At 43.5% G+C, this 660-nt stretch overlaps 1 protein-coding gene across 1 annotated transcript; it reads right to left on the bottom strand.

The window, feature by feature from the left end:
• Nucleotides 1-166: 166 nt before the first annotated feature.
• Nucleotides 167-385, bottom strand: SARC_18051 (hypothetical protein; the record flags this gene model as incomplete). Its single annotated transcript, XM_014287866.1, has 1 exon — nt 167-385. A coding segment is annotated over one exon (219 nt), but the record flags the coding sequence as incomplete, so codon positions are not given.
• Between the last annotated feature and the right edge of the window lie 275 nt (nt 386-660).

The following is a 660-nucleotide window of genomic DNA, read 5'->3' as shown; positions in this document are numbered from 1 at the left end:
TGCGTGTGTGCGTGCGTACGTATTCATTTCGAAAGGCAGACATACGTACAAGACAATTGTATGAATATGAAGTAACGCTAACCCCATGAGAGGTTAATACATCTAAAGATGGTACAGCTATCCTTATTCGTATATGATTAAATAGTAGGTTGTGCACTCACCATACCTTCAGACAACTGTGATCTCCAACGATGTACTTGTCGCCGCTTTCTTTGGGGTCTTCAATGTCCAAGAACATAAAGGCCAGGCCGGGCTGCGTTTGCATGGCAACGGTGTAGAACTTTGTCAGCGCGAGCCGGAGTTCGGGATCGGACTGTGGATTACACAGGTGGGTCGTGTAGCGATTGCGCAGATATTTCTCATTGGCATCGAAATGAATCGCCATAGACAGCCTGAGGGTAGGTCAGTCAATGAAGACATGAAGGCTCAGTATTAACTTAAAGACAAACACATGCATATAAGCACACATGCACACACACCCAATGCAACAACTATTACTGACTTACAAAATGCAACAATCAGTACTGACTTACACACACATGCATATAAGCACACATGCACACACACCCAATGCAACAACTATTACTGACTTACAAAATGCAACAATCAGTACTGACTTACACACACATGCATTACAAACACATGCACACATACCCAATG

The sequence above is a fragment of the Sphaeroforma arctica genome (genome assembly GCF_001186125.1).
Source record: "Sphaeroforma arctica JP610 unplaced genomic scaffold supercont1.13379, whole genome shotgun sequence".
NCBI classification, from domain to species: domain Eukaryota; class Ichthyosporea; order Ichthyophonida; genus Sphaeroforma; species Sphaeroforma arctica.
This window is presented reverse-complemented; position numbering and strand designations above follow the sequence as displayed.